Source organism: Centruroides vittatus, unplaced genomic scaffold, assembly GCF_030686945.1.
Source record: "Centruroides vittatus isolate TY-2023 unplaced genomic scaffold, ASM3068694v2 scaffold_2520, whole genome shotgun sequence".
NCBI classification, from domain to species: domain Eukaryota; kingdom Metazoa; phylum Arthropoda; class Arachnida; order Scorpiones; family Buthidae; genus Centruroides; species Centruroides vittatus.
This window is the reverse complement of record NW_027122689.1, coordinates 1,971,327-1,994,288: the sequence shown is the minus strand read 5'-3', so window position 1 is coordinate 1,994,288 and position 22,962 is coordinate 1,971,327. Positions and strand designations below refer to the sequence as shown.

The 22,962-nt window shown below is 33.7% G+C and overlaps 1 protein-coding gene and 1 long non-coding RNA gene across 3 annotated transcripts in view; one reads left to right on the top strand and one right to left on the bottom strand.

Annotated features, from left to right (window-relative positions):
• Positions 1–9,964, top strand: part of LOC136987582 (TATA box-binding protein-like 1) — a 32,313-nt gene extending 22,349 nt beyond the window's left edge. For both annotated transcript variants that reach the window (XM_067285343.1, XM_067285342.1), the window contains 2 exons: positions 1,160–1,254; positions 9,183–9,964. In XM_067285343.1, coding sequence (XP_067141444.1) covers positions 1,160–1,254; positions 9,183–9,391 — 304 coding nt within the window. In that variant the 3' untranslated portion in view covers positions 9,392–9,964. The remainder of the gene's footprint in view (positions 1–1,159; positions 1,255–9,182) is intronic.
• LOC136987588 (uncharacterized) lies at positions 1,157–22,447 on the bottom strand. The gene is made up of 3 exons (XR_010882626.1): positions 22,357–22,447; positions 21,147–21,279; positions 1,157–1,418 (listed from the first exon to the last, which is right to left on the bottom strand). It is a non-coding gene; the product is annotated as an uncharacterized lncRNA (long non-coding RNA).
• Positions 22,448–22,962: the final 515 nt, after the last annotated feature.

The window sequence follows — 22,962 nt, the reverse complement described above, 5'->3', positions numbered from 1 at the left end:
TAAGATGTTGATAGTCATTAATTTAATTAACTATTTAACTAACTAGGTAGTCTCAGTTTCTCACTAATTTTCACAATAAAATTGCTTAGCCTAGCCCACTAACCACTTATAGAATAAAAGCTAAAACTCTTACTTAATAGAATTAGAGTAGAAGTTATAAAATATTATATTAGTCTTGTCTTGAATAAAGTATTTTAAAGAATTAAATAAAATTAAATCAATCACTTCTGTTATTTTTTTTTTACTTTTCTGGAAGTAGGATCTCGAGAAACAAATGGTATTGATGGTGTTGTCTCCCAACCTACTTCTTAATGAACTGCATATATATCCTGCTCTGGAGAAGGCCCTTTCTGCCTCTACGCTAGTTGGTTTCGGGGTCACCAAATAATTATAAATCGCTTCGTCACTTGATTCGTTGACGTCACAACCGACCGTAAATTAGAATTATGCACCAGGACTAGGAGAGGAATTACTTATTTTATTTAGCGAGAGCAGAAAGTCAACTGGCAATTAGATCAGCAGAGGTAAAAGGGCAGGGGGTGTGGCACATGCCGCACTGAATGGCAACGTTGCTCTCACTGCTGAGCGATAGCACACGTAGCAAAGCGGCAACACCGACAACATAGACTTTTGTGCCATTATTTAGAAAGTTAATTGAGTATTTGCGGATCCGCAGTGCTGGATCCAGCAGGCCGGAGAATGCACTGGATTGCTGGATGAGGAATCCAGCAATTGCAATCCCTAATTATTATGCATCTAAAATACCTTTATTATTACTATTATATAGAGCCAATCATTTCTGATCCTCCAATAGATTCTGTACATAATTTTATAGCATATTAATAACAAATTTACACTATCTTCATCATTGTCCATGATTTTTTAAATCTGGATTTACATCTGTCTTTTCTCATTATCTAAACTATATGTTTCCTGATCATCATTTTGAGATTCCAGATATACTTGCTTGTTTATATAGAATCTCCAATACAAGAACTATCAAAACAGGTGAAGATATTTAAAGTTCTCTCAAATGTGGTCTCTCTTAATCCCTGTTCCCTTTTTTCACAAATGCAAACTCTCTTGATTAAAACAAAAATGATATGAGAAATCATCTTATATCTTTAATGACAATTATCTTTTTTGTTGCCATTTCTAGTTACGAACCGGAATTGCATCCAGGCGTTACTTATAGAATTAGTGATTTAAAGGCTACCTTAAAAATATTTTCTACAGGAAGCATCACAGTAACAGGTGAGAAAAATATTTTTATTTTTTATAAAAGACAAAATACATTTTGCACTTGTCTTTTGTCCAATTTTGTCAGCTTCATTTTAAGGTTTTGTGCCATTCTTTAAAAGTTGTAAATACATGTCATTTAGAGCAGTGATTCTCTATCTGAAATGTACCAAGCATTGCTAAAAAATTGGGAATTAGTTAATATATTTATCCAAATATGCTTGAAATATAAACTTGTCAACACAATCAAAAGTTAAATATACTTTAATTACAGACACCCTATATCACTTTGACCACTCTGAAAACAAAATTTTCTAGCATATTTATCTCCAACAGTTTTTTTTAATCTATCTTGACACAGGAAAACTATGGACAGAGTTTCAAAAATAGTTACAATTTTTGCTGCTACAGATCTATAATGGCACTACTGTCGCAGTGGCATTATAAAGATGTGCTGAAAATTTTTGTTGTCCCTAAACTACAACAGAGGAGAGGTTTGAGTAACATCGTGTTTATAAGAATCCATATCACAGTCATTGTGAGAGACACACTATCTAACATTTGGCATGACAGGGTGATCGGTCAGTCTTTTCCAATGCAATGGCCTGCTCACTTGTCCAAACTTGTGACTTCTGGTTACAGAGATGTTCAAAAAGCAAGGTTTATATGGACGGAGTTGCAGATTTATTGGAACTAGAAATGAGTCTCATTAGTGCCAATATGTTGCACTTGGTTGTTTCTAATGCAATAACTTGAGTGGGATGTGTGACTGAGAGTGAAAGAAAGCACTTTGAACAGTGTCTTTGGTGCTGCTGCAATAGCGTCACCATTGTAGACTCCCAGCAACAAAAATTTGGACTATTTTTGAAATGCTGTTCATAGTTTTCCCATGTCACCATAAGTGTGCCAATTAAATTTTATTAATCTATTGCTAACAGTTTTGTCTTGTGTGATCTAAAGTGGTATAGTTTTAGATACTTGAATTATTTAAAATACAATATAATGATTACAAGATATGGAATAGGACTAACAGTTATGTTTTATTAAAATTAAAAATATTGTAGATAAATTTTCTTCTTTGTCTCATCAACATTATCTAAGTTACCAAGTGTATAAAACTTATTTGTCATCTTTGTCTATATTTAATTTCAATTGCTTGACCAAGAACTTGACAGAAACTTACCTGTTAGCCAAATATGAAATTTTATTGTAATTACATCATCTACAAGAAAGCTCAGCAAGTGACTTTCAGTAACAAACTCCCAAGGCTTACAATTTGTTTGTTGCTTTTCACCACAAAATTATGTAATTTTTCACAGGTTATTGAATATAGTCTATGGAAACACCAAGAAATCATATCACTGGTTGTCATTCAGTGAATCTGTATCATAAATACCAAAGCCAGAATTCGTCGACAGAAAACCATGCATGTCTGTCGGACTGTGGCTGGCATTGTCTGTTACGAGCTTCTTACCACCAATTGATCAATCCCCGTGGCCCTGAACATGCTCTAAAGTCCCATTTTAAGAAATTTGACCAGTCTTGTATTTTCCCAAATATAGCATCATCCAATTATCCCCTTTTCTTTCTCTGATAAGATTATTCTAGTGCTTGCTTTACTGAATAATCTCTCAGGGAATGAAAAGGAGATAATTGGATGATGTTATATTTGGGAAAATACAAAAGATGGATCAAATTTCTTAAAATGGGACTTTTGATCTTGTACAAGGGTGAACATGAACATTATCCTAGAAGAGCCAAGATCTCTGTTCCCATCAGTTGACCACTGATAAGAAGCTCAATAGACGATGACAGCTGTAGTCAAACAGATGTAACACTAAAGTCCAGAAAATAGTGCCTAATAGACTACAGTACCTGCTTAACATGGGGGAATAGGTTCCTAAATGACAAAGTGCTGAACGAAACAACGTTAAACGAGGTCATTTTAACATAGAGTAAATAGGGAAAGGGGAACACGTGACCAAAAGTAAACAAATTTTACTTTAATTTTAAGTTATTTTTATATTAATTTGCATAATAATATACATTCAGTGGCCAAAAAATTAGAGAGACCCCTTATTTGAAAGTAAACCAGTCTGACAGTGACATAGAGTGATGTAACAATGCAGAATTGCTTATATAAGGTATGCTAAGCTTCAGACAACATAGTTATCATTGCAGTTAATGTCAAAATGGGTAAGATGAAAGGTTTAAGTGACTTTGAACGAGGGATGATTGTCGGTGCAAGAAGAGCTGGTGTCAGCATTTCCGAAACAACTCTTTTAGGATTTTCTCACCCAACAGTATCTCGGGTGTTTAGAGAGTGGCAGTTGAGAAAAAAAACTTCAAGCGATGAGGACAATTCTGGTCGAAAAAGGCTGGTGAATGAGAGAGGTGAAAGGCAATTAGCACGCATAGTCCACAGCAACAGAAGGGCAACAACACGACAAATTACAGCTGAATTCAAGGCAGGTGCATCACAAAGCATATCCCAAAGCACAACAAAACACACTTTGCAAAGGATGGGCTTTAGCAGCAGGAGACCATCAAGAGTGTCTTTGGTATCACAGAAAAATGGGAAAAGGTGTCTGTTGTGGATCCAGGAACGATGAAATTGATTACCCGAGGACCGGAAAAAATAGCCTGGTCCGATGAATCTTGTTTCCAGCTGATGGCAAGATCAGAATATTGTACAAACAGCACAAATTCATAGACCCCTCCTGCCAAATGACAACTCTTCAGGATGATGGCAGTGGAATTATGGTGTGGGGAATGTTTTCCTGGAGTACACTGGGTCCCTTGATATTTGTGGACACATCTCTGAATAGAACAGCTTATCTCAACATGTTGTTGCTGAACATGTACACTCATTTATGGCTGTAATGTTCCCTAATGGAGATGGTCATTTTCAGCAGGACAATGCATCTTGTCCCCGTGCTTGATTGTTCTCAAACTGGTTTGAAGAACATCAATCATAGTTTAGCCTGATTTAAAATTTATCTTGTATACTAGTACTTTTTTTATCAATTAACAGGACTTATTATACTGGAATTATGGATGCAGATATTTAGTCTTACGGATCAGAAATAATATTTTTTATTTAGTTTACCTGTAACAATTCAGCATCCATAATAACAGTATAATAAGTCCTGTTAATTGATAAAAAAGTACTAGTATACAAGATAAATTTTAAATCATGATAGGGGACACAAAGGCATAATAATTAAATAGTTCAACCTGCTTCCATGGCCAGCTCAGTCCCCTGACCTCAATCCTATGGGGCATTTGTGGGACAAATTCAAAAGATCACTTCAAAGCTTGGAAACACCACCATCCAATCTGACCCAACTTAGAGCTGCCATTATGTTAGCATGGGCCAACATTCCTCAGCAACGGTATCAGCAACTTGTTGAGTCCATTCCAAGAATATCGGCTGTGATCGAGCAGACCAACTTGTTATCAGAGGGTGTCTCTAATTTTTTGGCCACTCAGTATATCTTATATAACACATTACATTTCTGTGGAATATGTTTAAGTTAATTTTTTGTGATAAAGTTGTGTAGTTTCATTTGTTGCTTTTTTTCTTTCCTTAAGCAAATGTCAGTAGCAAGAGATCTCATCCAAAACACCTTGTCTTGGTTTTGCACTTCTTTCAAAATCTGCATCATTTGCTACAATTTGATCAACTATTTTGGTTATTGTTACCAAACTTTTACTAAGGAAATCTGTAGAGAAATTCTTTGGGTTCTTCGTTTTCAGAATCACTGTTTTCCAGTTCTGTGCGAATTCCTTGTTCTGCCAGTTCTTGAAGGTCATCGTTGGTAAGGCTCTCACCAGAAACCTGCAGTAACTTCTCGATATCCTGCTGTATTGATTAGTTTACACAAATTTGGTCAACCTAACGATATAGCAGTAGGCTCTTCTCATTGAGAATTCTTGGATACCTTCATCCACACTCCATTCATGCATTTATCAGTTAATTCTTGCCAAGTGAAGTCTATATTTCCTATGTTATTCGTGATATATTTTTTCCAAAATTGCACATAGCAAACATAGATTTAAGGAAAGTACGAATTGTCGGCTTTTGCCGATTGGTTTGTGTTTGTAAATAATCGTATTATATATGAATAATGAAATGACGTGATAATTTGAATCAGCATAAATTATGAGCTTTATTTTGGCTTCAAACAGACCGTGTTATATTGAATCAGTGTTAAGTGGGGTCTTACTGTATGTACTTTTTTCAATGTATGTTCAACAACCTGTCCAAAAATGACTCAATCTTTTGGCATGAAAAACAACAAACAGATTGCAGATTGTAAACCTATGGAGTTTGATGCTGTAATCAGTACATGTGAAATCCATTTGTTGAGCTTTCAAATTTTTTCTAGATGATGTATGTAAGTGACAAAAACCATTCTGCAAGCTTATGCAGTTTTTCAATGTTAGTTTAATTCAACAATATACATGAAAAGCATCAAGTTGAATATGGTTAGATATAAACTACATGTTTCATTTTATGAGAAAAATTGAAGTGCTACTTTCAGTAGCAGTTTTTGTTAGAAAATATTTTCTATGTTCATACAAGAGAAAATAGAATAAAAGTAGCTTTGATTTATGTCAGGATAAATCACATTCACATGTTCATTTAAAGAATACCAAACAATGAAACTGAAAAAGTGAATGGCAGTCAAGATGCTTGGTATTCCAAATACCAAGCATCTTGACTGCCATTCACTTTGTCAGTTTCATTGGAGTACACAATTAAATGGTTAATTTTGTGGTGTGGCTTATCAAGGTCAAAAACATGATTTTGAAGTAAATATTACTGGAATTTAGTGTATGGCTTCTTCATTTCTTTTATAGTATTCCCAGAACTGATTTTTGGTCATTTTTTTGTAATTTTGAATTCAATGTAAAGTAATAAAATAAATCAAATTTCTCTCACATTGTGCTGGAGTATATGTTAAATCAAGGATTTATTGTACTAAATTACTAAATCCTTAATTTAACATACACCCCCCAGCACAATTCTGGAAGTGTATGCCAGATTAGCAAGAGTGTACTATATTTGGAAGCGTATGCATGCCAAACAGTAATAGAAACTTAGTGAGGAAAATAATTATAAATCAGAAAGCAAGAAACATTCAAGTTAATAAATAAAATATCATTTTTCAATTCTTTTGATTAATTATGACTCTTGGAAATAAGGAAGGAAGGATCTAATAACATTCGAAGTAATACAGTAGAGTGTCGTTTATCCGAATCAATTGGGGACTGGGGTTGTTCGGATAACCGATTATGTACGAAAAAATATATTAACCTATCCAATGTTGAAATTTTTCTCTGTTACGTGTCGCTTCGTGTTGAATTTTCATCGATTTTAAGCCTAATGAAAATTTTTATAACAACAATCGAGGCTATTGTATCATTAAAAATTATTTCTTTATTTTGTACAAACAAAATAAATATATTGAAAAATATAAAAACAAAAAAAAATTATACTTTAGAAGTTAATCTAGTATCAAAAACGTTTGATTCGGTACGACACAGTCCGACTGGAAAGCTTTCGGATAACCGACGTTTTGGTTAACCGGCTTTCGGATAAACGACGCTCTACTGTAATTAGTAATTGGGAAAGACACTTTTAGGTATTTAAAATCTCTTTGATCATTGTATAGAACTTGCAAGGCATTTTTACAAAGTCTGACTCCTCACAAGTTCTATTTTATGTATATGTGTGTATATATATATGATTGCCAATTCTCAAAATAAGTTGGAAATCCAAGAACCAAATAATAAAACAAATTCTGACCAGTTACTGGTTGTTTGCCATTGTCATATCCCCTTTTTCTGATAACTGATTGAAGAAATCAGATCTAAAATTATTCATTGACACATTTTCTGTCACAAATTTCTGCCTTTCTTCCAATGGAAAGCATTCTCACTATTCCTTGATGCATGGATATGCTTATACTTCAAAATTTGCCATGCATTCTTGGTTTGGATCAAGGACCAACTGCAGACGGGTATAGCGTCCTAATTCTGTTTTTCCGCAACTCCATTTAGTTTTGATGGTGGAGTGTTATTGTACTGAGGAAATGATAGGTATTGGGATGGCAGAAATTCCTTTCACAAAATTTCAACATAATTATTAACTTTGATAGTACCATGACAGGTAAAAAAATGACTGATGCCATAAGCTGGCATATGGCCCCAAACAATGGTTGACACTGGTTTTTGAACAGATTTTTGATAGACAAAACTGACTATCTGTTGTGTTTTCTGTAGGACGACTCTCTGATCAGTTGAACGATACAATATTCAGAATACCAATTTGTGTGACCAAATTGCATGTCTCCACTTTTGTAGGTCCCATTTTGGGGGAGTTTGCAGGTGCAGTTTAACAGCTGCAACTGTAATCTCACCCAAGATGGGGACTTATCAAAAAACATTCTCACCAAAAAGCAAGTAGTGTATTTATCATCATTAGTACAGTTTTTGCTTAGAATAATGCAGACAGAATCCAAATTGGCTAAGTAGTGGTGCAATGTACATTGTGAAACGTTTTCCTTGTTGGTCTTCAGTTATTGACGTGACAGAGAATACCTATACACAACAATGTATAGCATCCATCGAGATGTCAGCAGGTGCTACATAACCCATTGTTGCACGAGGTGATCCTCAGAAGTTGGACATCCAGTACAGTTTTGCATTCTGAATGCCCTAATAACAATCTGTTTTTGGATTTCCCCATTTAATCTTTCTTTAAACACTTAACTCCAGTTAGTACTGTCCAAAATACATAGAGACCCAATTTCCACTTTATTGAAAGACACATTTTAGTCATGGTTCCTGAAACAAAGTATACCTCTATTCTGAATTTACATTGGATTTTCACTTCTTTATTTTGATTAGAGCCAAAGAAATTTGTACAGTCAAACTTTAGTGTCCTGGACTACACTTCTGTTATCATTCATTATAGTTATAATAGATACATGCAACTATAAGAAAAATGTCTTTAGATCTAATCCACTTTTTCACGTCTTGGTTGTAAAGATCATTATTGGATGCAGCCAGAATTCTCGTAATATTCGGAAAGCAAGCTTAAAAGGAAAACGACCCAAATAATAATATTTCCAAATCAATAATGAAATATACTGTTTTCATTGTGTATTTAGGGAAAGAAAAAATTTTTAGAGAAATATTAGTCAGTCAAATGATTGCAAAAACGAGTTTGGTAATTTAGAATGTAACCTTATAACCAAATTTTTGTCTCCAAAGAATTCTCTAATACAGATCTTTGAAAACCTTTATTTTTGAAATAGTTGTTGTTGCATGACTGTGTGATTAAATATTTTTGCCATTCTGTTTCTTTAATGTGTGTCAATTTGTTACCGTAGCTAAATGACAAAAATTTGACTTTAGTTTTTAACAAGCAACTATTTTGATATTGTCACAATGATGGGCTGCAATTTTAGATCTCAATGCACAATGCTCTTAACTTATACAGGGGCAAGACACTACTAATCATACTTTTCATGGTAACAAGAGAGTTGTGCTGGTCATTATCTAATTCTGTTCTAGCAAAAAATTTTTGAATTGAAATAATGTGAGCCAGAAACTCCAATGAGAACTATATAAGAACTTCCAGTTTGGACTGGACGTTCTTATATAGTTCTTCGGGACTTCTGGTTCCTAAGCTTTCCATATCTGGTCTTGAGTTTTGGGATGGACAGCCAAACAACAGATAGATGCCAGTGATAACCTATAGGTCTGCAATTTTAATTGCAGACCAAAAGAAGATGATGTATTTATTTATTTATTTATTTATCACCATAGCCAATTAATAAACCTTTATCTTTTCCCTTTTATATTTCCTTAAGAAAGTGTTCCTTACAATAACTTAAATCTATTATTCCATTAATTATTTTCTTTTACAGCACGCAATGTGGCAAACGTACAGGCGGCAATAGAGCACATATTTCCATTAATTTACGAACACAGGAAAGAACTCGACCCCAACAATCTGGCGAAGAATGGAAGGTCAAAGCATCTAATACATCTAAAAAAAGAACACTTTACTTTCTCAGAGGAAGAAGACGACGAAGAGGAGGACGAATTAGTCGAATCTGATCAAAGTTGGGATTGATTAGGACCATTTTGTACATGGAATATCTATAAAATTTATATACGTAGATGACAATTTCATATATATATATATATATATATATACACACACACACAGTAAATATATATATATAATTATTATTATATGATTATAAAAAGTTTTTTTTATTACCGGCTGGACTCAGGCCGATTCTCAGGATTATTTACTGTCCAAAAGTAGTTTATGTAAAAATCAATCCACGTAAACCTTAAAGAAATAGTAGATGAGGAATTTTGTGCCCGTATTGAAAGCGTGTCCCAGTCTTTAGTTTCCGACCCAGCACTTCCAGATACTGGAATCTTAACATTAATTTATAGAGATTGTTACGAAAATGGATTCCTCGAGTGACTAAATATCAAACATTCCTTTTTTCCCCCTCTTTAAAAAATACAAGGACGGAATTGTCGGAACAAAGTACAGGTCTCAGTTAATTTAACTTCGCCCACAAATTCATTATTCCATTATGTTGTCTGCTCATTGTACATCATTGTATATTATTTACTCATGATGCATTCGGTTAATAAATTTGGTCTGTCCAATTTATTGTTTAAAGAATATTTTTGTTTCTTTTTCTTGCTAGCCAACATCACAACTTGTGTACAGAAAGACTACCCGCATGCTTTTTGATATACTGTTAAGACAAATACAAAAACCAATCTCTCCGAATTTTTTATACAAAACAAACAACCAAATACGATAAACTTAGCCGTTGCGAGGTTGTTATACGAAGAGAACGAGAAAGGGTTACGGGCCGAGCACGAGCCGGTCGCACGGAGTTTTCTGCGTGCTCGTAACACTTATATGGGGACCAGACTGTCCTTATGTTACATTGACTCATCTTGCCAACCCAAAAAGAACTACAGATAAACTCATCCACAATTCTCTTTGCTTTTAGAGGGAAAAGAACAGAATTTGTTCAGATTAGAGCATTATACCCCTTTTGCACTGTAATTTTTAAGCCAGTTGGTTTCATTCACATTGCTATTTACTTATTCCTAAACTTGTGGACCTCATTGAAAGTGATTTAAGTTAAAGAATGCATAGTACACAAGTTAAACTTTCATTAGGGAAAGTTGATGCATTGTTATATAATATGATTTTGATGCAAAAAGACATCAAAGGGATAAAGGAAAGAAAGAGAGAACAAAAGTAAAAAGTGCCCAAACATTGTGTAGACCTACAACGAATTTCTGGGCGGAGTGGACTTTGCCAACAAGAAGGTAACTATCAAAATGGGCAGGAAATCTAGAATAATTCATTTTTTGACAAAACTTCAACACAAATTCAGAAAATCTGTCGTACAAGGACGTATCGAAACCTTTTCAAACGGAAAGGATACCTCACACACCTCAAAAAATGGAGGAGAGAAGATCGGCAGTAAAAGAGCAACCGCTTACCATGCATGAAAAAATGCTGCAAACAATGCAAACGAACATTGACAATCAAATGTCATCTGCACGACTTGCCAAATCACACAAACAACAGAAACTGCTTCAAGCTGTACCGTGAAAACTAATGTTGCGAGTTCTTTTAAAAAGTAGATTTTCTAATTCACCAATTCAACTGCTGATAGGCATGCATCTACATGATATATGCTTTTGTATCATTGACACGGATTGGGATTTATTTGTCCCATGGCTTATTCATTAAAAAAACGTACAATTACTGCATATAACTTGTAAAACTATAGTGTATAAAGTATATTTAACTTACTTTGCAAAAACAAATTAATTACAATTCTGCTTCAAAGGATTAAAATGTAATGTAATGTATAACGTGCAATTATTTATTGTGATATCGATCATAATGCCGGGCTGCAATTTTTAATTTATTTAATTTAAAATATATGCTCTCTATGTTAAAGGAAAAGTATGGTGTACAGATGCAAGCCACTACTAATTTGAGATAGAATCGTGTCGGTCATCTCTCTAACACCTTTCGGGAAAAATTTTTGAATTGAAATAACACGAGTTTCGGTGTAAACCGGAAGTTCCCGTATAGTTAATCGGGGCTTCCTACCCCTAAGGTTTCCATATCGGGTCTCGTCTTTCATCTATCTAATTCCGTTCTCGAGATTAAGGAAAGACAGATGGACGAGAGTGGGAATTTACGGGTCTGCAATTTTAAAGATAACTGGGAACTATATACACATTGATTGAATCTGTTCATCGTTGTCGGAATTAGCACGAACCAAAAACCAATTTAAAATACGCTTATTGTAACTGAAATTTTACTTGTCTGTATCTACGGGGTAAACAGCGCAAAAAGTTTTAAAAACATTAGCAAGGAGTTGCGTCACTGTCCCGGCTGTTATGAGATTTCATTTAGTTTTTTTTTTAATGTAAAAACTGCGCCTGGCGCCATCTGTTATAGAAAATTTTTATAACAAAATTTCATATTTTTAATTATAAAATGGCAAAACGCTTAATTTTGAGTATAGAGACGAGTTCTAGAATAAACTAAATGCTAATAAGTAAAATCTAAATTAAGTCCGACTCTACGACCATCCCCTCGACTTAACCACCAAAATTTAATAGCATCAATACCCCTTATATACAAACTACCGTACCAAATTTCGTTTCTTAATCACTCATCCTGAGAAACTTAATGGATGCCACCATTAGCTTTCCTGCTAACGTGAACTGCCGCCGATAACTAAGCTTCGTACAAACATACTCGTATAGTGTGAACCAAACTAAGAGTGCTCTCGATTTATTCTTAAGCGCTGCTTATCGCGCGGTTGTATTATTGTGCCACGTGGCACAAATAAATCTCGATTAAATTAACCTCGGACACTTACAGCATTCCTTTGTTTTCTCGAGTTCACGTGGAAGAGATAGTTCAAATGCGTATTCCCACGTAGCAGTTCGATCTATTGGATATAATGCGTAATTCAACATTAAAGGTCCAAAATTTTAGTTATTAAACTTTGCACTGTGGTGTAAAGTTTGTTTCTCTCAATCGGCACCAATAACTTACAATTCGACTGTACCAATTGGCAGAAGCAAAAGCTAGCAGCATGCGGTGCCAGTGTGACAATCTTCTGTTACACGTTGCTGATGCATACCGTGCACACTTACGAAAAATAAACTTTTGCTTAATTTTCTCTCTGCTGCTACCCATTTAAAAAAAAAATCCAACAACGAGTTGCTTAACTTTCCCGGCAACATTTACAATTTTGATGGCGCCATCTGTTACAATATTTTATTTTTTAAAATTTTATAGTTTTAATTATTATAAAACGGCAAAAAAGATTAATTTTGCGGATAGGACGGATTTTATTTTAAAAAATTATAAATGCTAATAACTAGTAAAATCGTCATTAAGTCCAACCCAACTCGAGATACGACGCACGATCCCCTTTATCTTCCCATCTCCTCGACCTTTAACAGCATCAATCTCCCTACTACACAAATCTCCCTGCAAAATTTCAGAAATTTTCGATAAAAGCACGGGAGTTATCAAGAAACAAGGTGAACAAATCGTGCTTTCCTTGTACACACACCTGACATCCATACATACAGTTTGTTTGTTTGTTTAGTTAAGTTATGGCAACGCAACACTTGGGCGATATGCCTAGGGGGTGCCTTCCGGGAGGTCTTTTTAAGGGTAACTGGCCTCTATTCAGACGTTACAGACGTGAGAAAACCCGGAAAAGTCCACGTGGCCACCCCGTCTTGGCCAGGCTCGAACTTTCCCTTTGTTACAGTATATACATACAGTGCATCCCAAAAGTTTAGATAATCAACATTTTACTACTTTTCAGAATTGTTAGGAATTTACGAGAAATGTAAATTATTTCATTTGTATATGAAAATATCATTATAATGTATTAATAATTTAACAACAAAGATATATTTTTGGCTGTCCCAAAAGTATAGATTATAAAACAATTGTAAAATTTCATGCATAAGAAACTTAAAATTACGAAAATAATAATAACGTCAAGTAATATTTTGAATATTGAATCAAAACTTTCCAAAATGCCACACGAGAGTTTAGTATGGAAGAAATTGCATGAATATGGAAATTAAAAGCCGAAGGATGTCGTGTCAAGGAAATTGCTGTTTTAATGAACAGATCTGAAATTTATAAAATTTTGGGAAAATCATCACCAAAAACGTCTAAACATCGATCTGGAAGACCCAAAATCACACTTCAAAGGGATGATAATCGAATTGTGTTTCTTGCATCACAACAGGATAAATTAGTTCGTCAAATTTTGCTTGAAAATGAATTAAAAATATCAAAAAGCACTGTTCGTCGAATATTTTCAGCAGTTCCACACATGAAATTTGCTGCCATAATAATAATAAAAAAACCACCACTAACAAAACAACATAAATTGGCAAGAATGCAATGGGCTAAAGATCACACGCTATGGAATGACCAATGGCTCTCGGTTCTTTTCATTGATGAAAAGAAATTTAATTTGGATAGCCTAATTACTTGCGTGATATTTGGAATGAAGAGTGCAGTCCTCAGCATGCGAAAGAGTGGTGGTTCTGTTATGGTGTGGGGCTGCTTCGGCTTTAATGGTTTATCAAATATAGTGATTTTAACTGGTAGACAGACGTCTAAAAATTATCAAGAAATCTTAAAAATAATTTAATACCTATTGGAAAATAATTGGAGGACCCGATTGGATTTTCCGACAGGACAATGCCAGTATTCATTGTTCACACTCGACAACTGAGTGGCCGGCAAGAAGCTCGGACATATATTCGATTGAGAACTTGCGGGGGCATTCTTGCTCAAAAATTTATGCTAATAACAAGCATTTTACGACAGTTTCAGAGCTTAAACAAGAAATCATTGAGTGCTGGTTTCAAATGGGTTCACAAATCTTACATAATTTAATTAAACCAATGCCTAACGCATTTTTGAAGTTATTATACATAATGGCAGTTCTATTTTATATTAAAACAATTTTCATCTATTTATGTTATGAACTATTGCTCAAAGTTTTAAAATTTATCTCTATTTTTGGAACATCACCAAAGCATTTTGTGTTTAACACTTTATGTAACTGTCAAATATTGTAAAACAATTATATAACGTTGTATTATGCTATAAATAAACAATACAGTAATAACCACTCGCATTGTTAAGAAATACTTAATATTTAAAAAATGTAGGGTGCAGTTGGGTCGAGTTTGCCAGGGCCGGGTGAGAGACTGAGTCAGAGAGGCCCAATTTATTTTTCACCTATTATTGACACTGGCATAAACTTTTATACTTCAAATGCGCAAGAAACATTTCTCGTTGGGTCTTGAATGGATATAAAATGAGGTGTACCTGTCACATAAAGGGTACCAATTCAACTAATATTCGTACTGTGGTCCAGTGAAGCTCTACTCGGAAAGTGACGAGATTTATAACAACTTGATTTGTTCTCAGGTACTGCTTAAAACTCAAAATAACCAATGCAAGTAACTAAATATAACTATAAACCCAAAAAACTTTCTTTCTACAATCGAAGGACCTCCAAAATCTCACAATGTAAATGAAACAAAGCCCATTCCGCCGAGAATGGAAAAGCCTCTCCTTTGGTGTGTCCGAATTCATACTTGTAAGCTTGCTGTGTTTACAAAGATTAACTTCTGCTGCACGGCTACGTGTTTTGTGTGAAATGTAGAATTATTTTTGCATGCCCCGAACCACCCGATTGCTACTGCTATTCTTCACCATCTCGTGGATTCCTATTACTAGTTTGCAACTTAATAGATTACATTGATAGCTTATAACAGTTACAAGTGATTTAGCAAGGCTATTGTTTTAATGATTGTTTTTAACGCTAGGGGGCGTTACTTTAATGGAGCACCCGGAAAGAACGTTTTGCTCGCTAACAGCACACGGTTTATAAAGTGAATAGACCAAAATATTTGTCTATGAGGAAACGCTACTTCACATGAGGAGAAACTAATTTATATTAATGCAATCTTAAGAATAATTAATAATAAACAAACTTCTAAACAACGACCAAAAATTAAAAAGTTCCTCAAAACATGGCCGCTGTTCAGAGGTTTCGACCGAATACACGAGCACCGACCTAGGACGCGAGGTTACAATAATGAACGGGAAACATTACAAAAAGCCGTGCAGGAACCGAACCCGCGACTTTCATATTCTCGCAGATTCTTTTGAAAGATAGTATGATATATATTAAACCTTTTTTTGTAAGCAATATAAAGGCAATTTGAAATTCTTAACATCAAAAGACGAGCGTGACGATGGCGATAATGCCCAGTAAACAGCATTTTAAAAAATACAGCAAGCATAGAGGAAAGAGACAATTGCTGTATTTCGAACAGACGTAAACACAAATAGTAAGATTTACATATCTGAAAGGTCGATCGATAGCGACACGATTCGCCTTCTTTAACACACAAAAAATTGCTCCAAACAAAGAGCAAGCTACGGAAGAGTAGCGCTGTAGAGCGTTACCGACAGATAATAGTATACTAACGTTCGCCAAGTGCTATATAATGTATAATTTACAGTAATATCCGGAGATCTTCGTGCCTTAGATAAGACAGGCACTTTAATGTGGGCGCCATATTTAAACTTTGCAGTAGTCTGCTAATAATACAGTAGTCTGCTAATGATATTTAGGCCTTCATTATGTAACGAGCAAGAATAATGTAAAGAATAAAGCAAGAAAAATTAAATATAAATAACGGGGAAAGATATTTTTAATGTCTTTTTTTAATATTAAATCGTATGGCTCGGAGCAAATTTTAATGATGTACTGTACACCCCAAAAAATTTATCTATATTCAATTATGGCGGATACAATAACCTCTGTACAAAATGGAACAGTTTCTTTAACGACCGCTAACTTTGGATACCAAATTTAGAACGTGAGAAGAAAATTTATGCTCGTTATTAATAAAAGAATTAAATATATCTCGCTAAACGTTGGAACTTTCGTTAATTTTAGACAATTTTCTACGTGATCCAGCCATTTTTCAGTTTATTACGGTTTACAATTCTCGAAATAAATAGCCTATCCGCCATATTGAAAACGGAAGCGACATCACGCGAAGCGTTGCGCAACGTTGGAGTATAGTTTATTATTTTATTGATTATCCCCAATATCCGTAAAGAAAAAGTAATGCAATTTTTAAAAGTTGCATTTTTAATAAAAAGTTAGAATGTATTATGAGATTATAGTTAATATCCGCTTTGAGAATAAACAAGAAGCTGTCGCGCTACATTTAAAAATGGCGGCAAGGTTGCTGCTACTGCACAGGAAATTTGCATAAAATTGATAAACCACAAAAATTTCTAACATAATAAACTCATTTATAATAAAGATATATTATTTTAAAAAGGGGAATAATTTATTGATTCAGATTTTAGTGATGTATCCGCCATTTTGATAATGCACGCGACGGCGCGTGTCGCATCCAAGGGAGTGACGCGTTGTTCTTTATCTATCAAGATAAAAATCAAATAGTTAAAACAATATACCCATAAATTATTAAATAACAGAAAGAAATGATCTAACTGCAATTTCCCGTTAGATTCTTAACTTCTAACGAATTTAAACAGTTAAAATCCATCAAAAAAGTGTCAATTATACTGGTGATGTGGTGGGCATCCATCATTTTTAATCGCGGCTGCTGATCGCATCACTGTGATAATTGCGTAAATTATTAAAAACTTATCCATTTAATTTAATTATAGATGTAATTTTTATTCGAAATAACCTAATAACATTTCATAATTTGATGATTAATCATCATCATCAGTCATCTTCGACCGCCCCCCTCTAGTTTCCGCCATCTTTTCTTATTCACAATCGTTTTCAATGCTATTAATGATAATTTTTGGTTAAATTTTTGATTTTAACACAAAATTATCTTTGGCATATCACAATTTTCTTTACGAAACAACAAAGTTCAAGCACCTAGAAGTTGGGAAAAGTGCATAACTTTCCTCATTATATGGAATATTGTCTGTACTTTCAAAATTCAATTTATTCACTAAAAATTTTGAAAATAAGAAAGTAAAAGGAAAAAAAAATGATTATCCGCAAGATTATTTACTAGCCATTTATCCATTTATAGGGCATTGGTTTCGGATTTTTCCTGAATTTCCATCGTAAAACATTAAACTAATGCTTTTGAACGGTTTAAAATAAACCATTTTTTTAAAAGACACGCTTGGAAACTTTCTCTTAACATAAAAAGTATTTTAATTTTCCTTAATTGTAAAACCGATCGATTACCATTCCCTTTTGTACTCACGTTTAACGTTTTGTTTTTGCACTTCTCCGCCGATTTAAAGTGGCGTTACAAACATCAATTTTTAAAAAACAAGTTTAGATATCGATGATTTTTTACCCAAAACCATCGACATCGTGTTTATTTTTAAAAATTTCAGGATCTCGATTTTTTGAAGATCTCATTATGCTTACTTCTTAACGAGTGGGGCCATAAAATCAATTTTATTTTAAATAATTTAATTACGATTTTGATGATTTTTCCTCAAAACTATCCGCATTATCATTTTTTAAATTATGAACTTTGTATCCTGAAATTTAAAGCGAACATTCCCATTAAACTGAACTCACTAATTCGAAACAATTTTATTCATTTTCCCGTTTTTCTACCCAAAAACAAAGTCGTCGCAGATTATTATTATTATTTTTTTAATACGAAGAATAGGCGAAGACGGTTAAGGTATCAGCTTGTCACTCGGAAACCGCGGATCGAATAATCCCAGAAATTTTTCGAGGTGGTATGTCCCTGCTACCCGACCGTCTCGAGACAATTGTGGGCCTGGCCGAACCCACGACGGATTTGATCAAAAAGACCTTAGTGTAATAAGGAGGTGCGTGTATAAAAACCCCGCTAATCCGAACAACTCCGTACAACAGTTAGTTCGGATTAGCGAGTGTGTGCAATATCTCCGACTATTCCGCGGGTCTAAAATAGCACAATGAAATCAGTTTTTTAATATTTATGATATCGATGATGTTTTACTCGAAACCATCGACATCTTCATTACATTAAAAAAAACGTCGTAGATATTTATGAGCTTTGTCCTGAAATTTAAGAAGGACATTCTCATTATATCTGTTCTACTGACTCGGTAAAAAGTCCTAAAAAAACAATAGCATGTGAATCAAATTGATTTCAATTAGTTATACACAATAAAGAGGAATACCGAAATAGTCCGTCCTCAATTGGGAAAAAGTCGAAAGATCGACCATTTTATGAATAGACAAGTTCGCGACATTTACCTCAAAAGACGCATTCATCATCCTTGATGTTTGCATTCACCCGACCCAAATTTGAATTCTAAATATGATAGAAAAAAAAGAAAGAGGAGGATCTTTCTATTATTTAATAAACGAAAGTGCAGTCAAGCATCCTCCGCTTCGGCGTGTACTTTTTTCTTTTCAATTGAAAAATACGGAATTTAACAGAAAATTTCGAATTCAAAATGGCCGAAGTCATTAGGACGAGTAACTCGAATAATTGTTTTTGTGTGTAGGACCGCACAAATATTTGAAATCAGTCAATCGTGAGATGCTATAAGGAAAGAGAATTCATACGTACGACTTCCAAGTACTGTACATCGAAATATTCGGGTTAAGGATACTGAGGCTCCATTATAATTCTTTTTGTACGCATAATAATGTAAATTTTCTTTAAATAATGATTAAGATAGCCCACATTCGACTATTTTAATCGTATTTTGTTAAAAAGATAATGATATTTTTTATTACATATTCGAAATTCACAAACGGATCTCATATTCATTTAGTCTGTTCGCATGCCATTCTGATTCAGAAAAATATCGCTACCTTTGAAATTTTCAAAGCTTCAGAACTAGAATTATAGAACACTGACAGCTGAGAATTCAAATTTTATATCCAATTTGCCCGTCCGTTAATCTGTCCGCAAGGTTTCTCAAAAATAAGGATGCCGCTAGAGCAATTCGATGCCACGATCTACATCACGGAATTTCAGAAGATGCAAGAGACTCCCAACCTGAATGAGGGTCTAGAAAGGGCTTATTCTGTAGGCATAACAGCATTATCGTATCATTTTTAGTTACCAATTTATGCGACCCGAGTTTCACGCGATGACAGACAGGACGATAAAAATAATTATGCAATAACGGGTAAGTGTGCCAACCACTGTCCAACACTGGACGGATGTTTGACATACTTACTCTTTATTACACAATTTAAAATAATAGTAAAAGACTATAATTAAGAATTTATCCCTCTTCAATAGCATTTATTCTACGGACTCAACATGGCTCCGTTATTTAAAAGGAAAGTGATTTACAGACACGATCGACGTCAATTTCCTGGTATTATTCAATTTTCCTGAGCTTCGGGATGTTCCTACTCAGAAATTCGAGTCAATAAGGATTTTTATTATCGGATTAAAAACAAAAAAGTAAATTGATCTACGAAAAAAAAAATTTGCAACGGTGGAAGTCTTCCTGAAAGGTTTAATTATGTGGATGTTCCTATTATTTCTATGGCATCTGCTGGTAGATTAGTCAGTCGTGTTGGCTCAACCTTGACATTCCAACATTTACGATTCAACGGTCTTATAATGTAGTTTACCATGCAGAAACGACAAATCATGTGCAAATAAAATGGATATTATAGAAAATTTCTCGATATGTCGCATTAAAAATGGCATTAATCGAAGAATAAATCAATTATTCTCCATGCAAATCCCTCTAGTTTGATGGATACTGTACTTGCATCCCGAATGTGGATTGTGGATTTTTTTGCAGTTTTAGGACGTCGTCACTGACGTAAGCCTGTATTTTATCTCGGGATACGTTGTCGAGATCACAAATACACTAGAAATTGGTGTAAATATCAAAACATTTTCGTCACAAAGCAAACGCGCGATGAATATTTTCCCACGGGTCACATCACCACGGGTTGCCTTCCTTCTCTAATTAAATTTATAAATTTCTACCAAAATATTAAACCACCTTAGGATGACTGCTGATGACCTAATGGTTATTGCTCTGTGATGTAACATTATTTCCGCGAGGAGTGACGTCACTTGGCTAAGGCTTACTCGTTAGTTCCGGCAAACAGAATGCGAGCAACCGGAAATGAATTCCTCCATATTGCGTGACGTCATTAAAAGGATGGCAATGGGAGCCGAATTTAGGTCAGTATATAAAAATCCGTATCCGAAAAAAGCAGTGTCAGTAAACGCCAAGTAAAAATTAATGAATATAATTGATATTAATATTAATTGACTTAAGATAAATAAAAATTCTGTAATGGCGGTTGTTACTTATAACAGTTGTTAGCCTATATAAGTTGTTAGCCTTTAATGGGAAGATGATAAAAAGAAAGTTCAACGGTCGAATTTAACTATAGATTTTATAGTAAACCGCCCACCGTCAGAGGGAAATTTTGATAAATTAATGTCTGAAGATTTGACGATAAACATTTTTTCAGTGAGAACGATTTTGTGTTTTATTTTTCTTTCCAATTACTTCTCTTAAAAATCTATTTTGATTCGCGTTTTCTATGGATTTACCTCCTCACAAGCCTAAGATCCTGTTTCAATTGTAAACATCATTGTTCCAAAAGGGAAATTCGGACAAATTAGTGTTTAAAGACTTAGTTTACGGCTTGTTTACTTTAATAATTCTCTTGAATTTCATTTTATTAACACGATTCATTAAAAACTATTCAAAATATTGTTTAAAATAAGTGACATTGAACACTTACCGCTTATAGATTTTACTGTTGTCTTCTATATATTATTCCTTCTTGTATGGGCCTAACTCTTCTAAAATCTATTTTAGTGTGGATCTACCGCATTAAAATCAATCTTATTCTCTTCTTAATAACAAACTTCACCCTACAGAAATAAATTTTATATGAATAAATATCTGAAAGTTATACTAAACATGTACAGTAACTTATAGTGTGGCCTAAAAGTCAGTTAACGATTTAAAAAGTTTTATGCAATTTCTATTTATAAAATTATAAAATAAAACTTATAAATGAGGTTCTCAATATTCAATAAACATTTTACAACCTTATAATATATTGCTACGGATTCTCAGATATATTTTTCGGTTGTCTTAACTGAATTATGGGCCATTCCGCATGTATATACATATAATGCTTTCTTTAGAAAACTACCTAAAACTGAATTTAATATTATTGCTCTTGGAAGTATCATCAGAGTAATAAATGTTATAATAAATAAAGAATAAGTCTTAAAAATTAGTCAAGCGTATAACTTATTAAAAATTCCAAAAAATAACCGGTATAAACGGATTTCTAAGTTAAAGGATACGGATGTAAATAAAACAGGCAAACATATTCCCCACCTTGTTACACCCATACAAACCCCCCTTTTAAACAAAACCCAGTAAATTTTCCTCCTAGATCCCGTAATTATTAAATATATTTAATATGAAATCCACTAGAAATCCGAAAACGTAAAAGTATCCTCGTATAAGGATACGTTACGTCTATCGACTCAAACGTAATTATTGGGCGTAGATTACATTCTTTACTTTGTAAACTCAATGGGGAAATAGGGCTAATAACTAGAAATGGTTTTTTATTCTTTCGGGTTTTTTATTTTCCTGCCTTAAGGCGAGATGTAATTGTTCTCCGTTCATTCATCTCGATAGTTCTTATATTAGAAGTACTTTTATTGGGAAAGTCAGGGTCAGTTAAGTCTCGTAAGTGCTATAAACATAAAAAATACATATTCCTGTCAAGTAGGAGAATGTATTTTCGAGAAACTTTAAGAGTTTCGTGCGTGCCATTTAACTTCCGCTTTATTTCATTATATTGTACACGTGGGTCTCACCGAGTGATCGATGTTATAAATTTTATAGTAATTATACTTGTTCTATACATAACACGCGATTACAATAGGTTATACGGCTTCTGGGACAATTTAATGTGAACGACTTACTTAAAAATATCTCTATGAGAATGAATAATAAACACAGTGGACCGCACGTTTATATATAAAACTCACAAACACGTTTCCTATCGTAAACGTTATTTCAAAATGGCGACTAATTTTAATCGTCCTCTACAGTTTTTTAATAACTTATTTAATATAGCGACACATTTTGTTCGTAAATTTTTAAGTTAAAAGTGGAGAGAAAGTTTAATTATTCTTCTAAATTTTAATAAAATTTTGTTTAAAATAAAGATAGATTTTAATTACTCCTTAAACTTAAAAAAATAAAATAAAATAATGATCTACCTTAATCGCCCCCTAGATTTGGAAAACGAAAAGTATTTTTAAATGGTGACAGATTTAAATTTCTGTAAGTTTTTAAAGCTCTGTTTCAAAGTGATGGCATATAATTGCTCTTAGATTTTTTTAAATTCTAATTTAAAATGGCGAAAGATTTTAATCGCTTCCTATAAATTTTTTAATAAAAAAATCTTAATTAAAATGACGACAGATTTTATCGCCCCCTAGAGTTTTTTCAGCCATAATTTTTAGGTAATCTCGCGTTTTAAAATGAAATTATTTTAAAAAATGACCGCAAAATTTTAATTCGAA